Source organism: Calonectris borealis, chromosome Z (assembly GCF_964195595.1).
Source record: "Calonectris borealis chromosome Z, bCalBor7.hap1.2, whole genome shotgun sequence".
NCBI classification, from domain to species: domain Eukaryota; kingdom Metazoa; phylum Chordata; class Aves; order Procellariiformes; family Procellariidae; genus Calonectris; species Calonectris borealis.
In genome coordinates this window covers 74,989,002-74,995,001 of record NC_134352.1, presented here as the reverse complement: position 1 = coordinate 74,995,001, position 6,000 = coordinate 74,989,002, and the positions used below count along the sequence as shown (strand labels likewise).

The following is a 6,000-nucleotide window of genomic DNA, read 5'->3' as shown; positions in this document are numbered from 1 at the left end:
GTTGAAGAAGGGGAGGTTCCCTGAGGCATCGGCAGGGCATCAAAGCAGAGTGGAAAGTGACTCTTGAGGACAGGGTAATGGAGAGTCAAGCTCGAGTTGACAGTAAAACTGAGAGCAAAAACGGGTTAGTAATAAAGAGGCAAGAGTGGAAAATCTAAGGTTGGAAATCGGTACAACTCACGAGCACGGAAGAGGAAGTCACCAAGCAACAGGGAAGAGAGAAGAAACAGAGAAGACCAGGGGCCAAAGTCGAGAGAGAAAAAAGCTGAAACAGCAAATTGTTTGGAAGTACAGAAAGGTGGGAGGGGAGTCAAAGGCTACTACTCGTCAGCATTTCTTTCTCTATTCTCTTCTGCTGGCTTAGGAACCAGCTTTTCTTCTCACTGTTTCTACAGAAGCTCTTTCTCCTCCGGAGTCAGAAGGCATTTCTTACCGTCAGCTTTTCACAGGCTTCGTGCTGCTGCTTTGTAGGCAGGAGAAAACAAGACCCAACGGGAGGAAACTCCAGATCTTATTCAGAGACTAACTCGGGCAGCAGCTCTGCCCATGCTTCCTCCCCATCCAACGATCCTCCCCTCCTACCCAAGGCCACCTCCTACACACACCTGAAATCACACTTCGTATTTGACACCTACAAAGCACTTGAGAGCACCTCATTCCCCGAGTAAACTGTTGTATACATTAAGCATTACCACAGAATAAATGAGTTAATTTTTCAAGAAATTTGTACTTCTCTGAAGCTGGAGACCCCCTTCCATATAGAAAGATAGACGGACAATAGGGGAAACCAGGACATAACAGGCTTTGACTACCTGAAGTGCCTGAAGCCCAGTTGAGGCAGAACTGAGACTTTGATGGAAAAGTTCTGTTCCCAAAGACCAGAACCTTAGGAAAAACTGGAAATGACTTAGCAAATGAAAAAAAAAAATCCTTTAGGTATTGCATGCATGTGATACGCAGTAACCATTTGCAGCTCATAGCTTGAAAGGGTGCTTTATTTTGTTTCAGTACAGATTCAGTCCAGTTCACAGAGAACACGTTAGTTAATACATATCTTCACTTTGAAGGAGAAATGGGCATGAACACACCAGCACTCAGTCACCAGCCTTTTACAGCCAATTTCTGCAACTTCTGCCTTGAAAGCATCATGTATGGCACACAGGTTTCACTAACATCCCATACAGGAGCACTGTAACATCATCTCTAGAAACACAGGAAAGGAGGATGCACATCTCAAGGACTGTAAAACTATACGTATATACTGCTTGGGGATTTAACTTTCAAAATCCTGGTTTTGACATTAACTTGAAAGTTTGTTTTAAAAGAATGTGTCCCTGAATAATGTATATTCTTCCTTGAGGCACACGTTCAAGTTCAGGCTACGGATAGCAGTCTTCACTTCAAGCAGCCATTGAGAGCTGAGGACTCAAGAGCAGAAAACACTCCCTTAAAACCAGGTCTCCATGAGCTGCAATAGCAGCTAATAGGAAGAAGGGTACCTGAATCTCGGCAGAACAAAGCAGTCTCCCTCATTTAACCATTGTATTAGAACCTGAAAACAAAGCAACGAAGGCAAGGATCTTAGCGAAATCAGTTCCTGTTAACCTACCAAACCTACCTCCCTTGTTAGACATAAGGTCTGGTAGCACTCATGAGGCTTTGGGATTTTTAAAGCACAACACAGGACTCAGGACTCCAAAAGCTCACCTATTTCTCCTGCACATCCAGGCTTATACCAGGTGGTCTAGCCAAAGACACTGTTGCTCCTCACAAAACCTTCATTACTTACATCAAAGTTCTTTGATACACCCAGCACAAACTCTCCCCATCACAGACAAAGGTTCTATCTTTTATTTTAGGCAGTTATCTTCTATGTGAAAAAATAAAAAAACCCAAATCCTTTTTTTGGGAGGATGACTTCTTTTAAACCATGTTGGCTGTAAGGATGACAAAACCCCAATACCCTCCACAACCTAGTATGAAGCCAGCAGGCACATGGAAAATACTCACAGAATTAAGATGAGAGGACAGAAAAGGGACTATGAAAGATACTTTCAGTCTGAACCATGTTTCAAGTAGCTTAAATTTTCAAAGCCATTTTAGAAGTTTTGTGCACTTAACTTGCTCCTGAATACTCCCCTATTTTTCTGACCTTCCCACCTAATCACTTTTCTCTCAAAGAGCAACAGAAAATGAGAAAACAGATCACAGGAGAGACAATGAAAGCAGTGTGTTAGCATAAACTATCAAGTACAGAAAGTATTCTATAAGCTGTCAAATATAAGAGCAACACGGCAACTTTCATTTTTCCTCCACTTAAAGCAATCATGTTTTTAAAATGTTTAGAAGAAAATGTCCAAAAGTTCATGCCCACGCTCCTCAAAGTTTTAAACACAGCATCTTACAACTGAGAGAACACTGTTTGTCTTTTTATTTGTAAACCAGAGTTTGAAATATCTTACAATATACTTTTAATTTCATTTTTCTAACGAAACAGCATTTAAGAACTGAAAAAACAGTGTGCCATTAAATGTTAAGGACCATATTTTAAAAACCTTTATTAAAAAAAGGTTATATAGGTATGATGAATTTAAGTTGTATTTTAAAGTCAACTACTTAAGAATCTAAATGATTGAAAAATGAAGTGCAAAATTGGAAGTCCAGTCACAGATGAGGCTGTAGAGTTGCGCTCAAGATAGAAGAGGTCTACCCTTGGCAGGCACAGCTGCACACTCACAAGCTAACTCAGTCCGTCTCAGCCATGAATCCTGCAGATCTGAGCAACACCGCTGATAAGGTCAGTTTGATCTACTATAAACTCTCCCTTTCTAATAAGAAGGATATTAACTAAAGCTTTCAGTTAAGCAATAAAACTTCTCTAATTAGCAACAAAAAATAAAAATGACATGCTTGCTCTGTTTCAGGCACTTTCAAGATCATAGTTTATTTACTGTAGGTAAAAAGCTAGTATACAGATTAAGGGATCCCTTAAATTTCAACTCTACAGTTATACACCATCTAGTATTCTTGCTCTGAATATTAATCAAAAAAGTTTCTAAACACCTGTAAGCCCCACTATAAATCTGCATTGTTATGAGGGAAAAAAAAATATAAATCAATGCTTAATTTTTTCAATGCATAATATTTACACTGTGAAACTAATGGGAGATAACAAGCAGTGGCAAAGAGGCAATAAATTTTAAAAAGCCAAAGTTTTATATTTTTTTTTTTACAATAGTGTGCTAATCAGCATAATTGTATATAAAAAATTAAAATATAGCAGAGCGTCCCATTACAGAAATCTTAATCATCTGAACTGCAGTCATTACTTGCTAATCGTTTACATGCAACACCTGCTAGGACTGACTTTTTTTTGTAAAGTGTAAAATAGATTATGAGGTTTAAGAGACAAACATTAATTTGTGTACAAAATTGAAAACAGCACTAAAGTATTGTACTGGTCACAAGCCTCTTCCACACACGGGGTGGGGGGGAAGTACAAACAATGATAGAAAGTGGTCTCTTTCCATACACTAATTATGAAAGGCAATGCATAGACTGAGAATACCTGGATGGCAAACTCCGTAGACACTGTAAACAAACAGCTTTCACATACATGCTCTTTACAGGAGGCCTTTCTTTTCATCAAATGGCAATGGCTGACAGCAAATAAGGGGCACCAGGTGTACAATTAAGTAGATCTTGCAAAATACTAAGATGGGGCAGTTGTTAATATACAATTTGAACTATATATACAATATAATGGAATGTATCCCATCCCAAAACTGGTTTATGAAACAATTGGACCTTTCTATACTAAGCTTATGACTCAGCTATCGTTCTAATGAAAATATAAGTACACAAGAGACTTGCATGAAAAGTAAAATTTATGGGGCATTTTACAAGAACTATCGACAAAGCTGCTTAACGTCATTTCTGCTTTTAAAGTAATGGAAACAACATCTATGTATAAAATGTCCTGACAGACACTTCAACATGGAACTTTGGTGATTTAAAAAGGCCCTTTTTAATCTGTTATGAATTGTACTGCAGAAGTATTGATGCATGCACACATCTGTGTCAGCTGAGACTAGTGGTCCAACTGCATGCACATTTCCTCCTCGAGGTGCTTTCAATGTTAAACCACTTCAGTAAGAGTAAGATGAAAAATAGATTAAACAAAGTATTTCAGATAACTCAAACGGAATAGGAAATGGAATGCCAATATGGCAGTAAAACCTTTTTCTGTTGTTTTTAAACAGGAAGGTCTCTTGTACCAGCAGAATCCTGTACACAGATACACAGAGAAGGAGGGAATACACCACTTATAGTTCCCATTAAACAAGAGCCGATTCATCATGTGAGAAGGTACAAATTACAGAAAACATGAATAGTCAATAGAAGAGAAACAACTGGTTTACATGAAAGAAGAGAGAACACTTCAGTCTGAACGCAGTTATTTTGTGAAAGCGGCTACAACAGCCCACAGAACCTCATTTGTGTTGGCTTTCATACATTCAACCTCAGGGTCTAAATCCAGAAGCTGCCGCACTCTCTTTGTGGCTAAATCATACTGCTCATCCAAAAGGGGGGCAAAAGCGTTCTCCAGAACATCTGAAGCATGGGCTAAATAAACGAGTGCCAGCAAGCGCTTGTCCATGCGGTGAGGGTCATTCACCCATTTGTCAAGAACTGCTTCTTGAACCTTCTTGATGAGGCGCTGTTTGATATTGTTGTTGGTGAGAGGGTGCGTAGTCATGTCAAAAAGAAGGAAGTTCTGTTTCTCTGTTGTCAGTACACCTTTTTCTACCAGATTTTTAGCTAACCGTTCACGGACATTTCGTAGTTGGTAGTGCAATTTCAAAGGGTTCCATGTTTCACCTAGAAAAGCAAGCAAAAAACCCAACAGTCAGGCAAAGTTTAAGCTGTACTATTACAGTGACTTCCCCCCCACTCCCCATGGTGCAGAATGAGCTGTCAAATTAATATAGCTGACTATTACACTAACATATTGTGCTAATGTCAGCATTTCTCTGATCTCTGACCTACCCAGATATAGGCATAGAGACAGAGACCACGAGAACCTCCTCCTCGGAGCTTCAGTGTACGTTTAAAGCTTGGATGAAATGCTAGCTAAGCCATGTCTTGATTAAGGATATGACAAATAAGCACTCTTGTACTGAAGAAAAAAAAAAAACAACAAACCCCAAACCAGTCATGAAGAAAGTTTACTTTTAATAATAAAAATAAGCATCCCCTCCAATCTTGTGCATTTGTCTGCTTCCAGCCTTTTACCATTTCAGAGACCGGAAGAAGCGTCATTGCCTTTCTTTCTGCCACAGAGACAAGCTAACGCACACTACCCTGTGCATTTCTTCCAGTCTTCTCTCCCTTCCTGCCCCCACCAGGTGAAACAGTGACCATGCACTGTGTGAGGGTGGGGGAGTATGTGTGTACACAGGAGCACATGTTGGGCAGGAGCTTTAATGTTCCTATAAAAATTATTTCTAATGCTTTTTGTTAAGGCTGGAGAATCTGGCCCTTCAGAGCATGTAATGGTGTATGCGTAGAGGAGGGAATTTAAAAAGCACAAAATCAGCATCAACAGTTACGGATAAAGCTAAAATTGTTAGGTGCTGAAAATCTACCTTTGCTTAAGAGTTTACTTAACAAGCTAAAATTTTAGGTCCAGCCTACCGAAGTATTTATCGTAAGTATTAAAATCTCCTCCTGATATATGCATTTTAAGATGCGAGGGAAGAAACAGCATGAAGTATTTCTCACACAGATGGGGGTTTTCTATAAATGATATGAGAACTTCTGTATCAATTTGTTTCTATATCAGGAAGCTTTTTAAAAATTCATTGGTTAACATAAAATAATAATAATAAAAACCACAGATGACTAAGGTTTCTCCCACTGTGATGGAGGGTGACATACACTCTATCCAAGTAACAGCCAAGTTAAGTAAACAATTGAGGTGACACCAACTGCATAGTG

At 39.2% G+C, this 6,000-nt stretch overlaps 1 protein-coding gene across 1 annotated transcript in view; it reads right to left on the bottom strand.

The window, feature by feature from the left end:
- Window positions 1–977: 977 nt before the first annotated feature.
- Window positions 978–6,000, bottom strand: part of GOLPH3 (golgi phosphoprotein 3) — a 33,023-nt gene continuing 28,000 nt past the window's right edge. Inside the window, exon 4 of the mRNA XM_075137475.1 lies at window positions 978–4,881. Coding sequence (XP_074993576.1) covers window positions 4,457–4,881 — 425 coding nt within the window. The 3' untranslated portion in view covers window positions 978–4,456. The remainder of the gene's footprint in view (window positions 4,882–6,000) is intronic.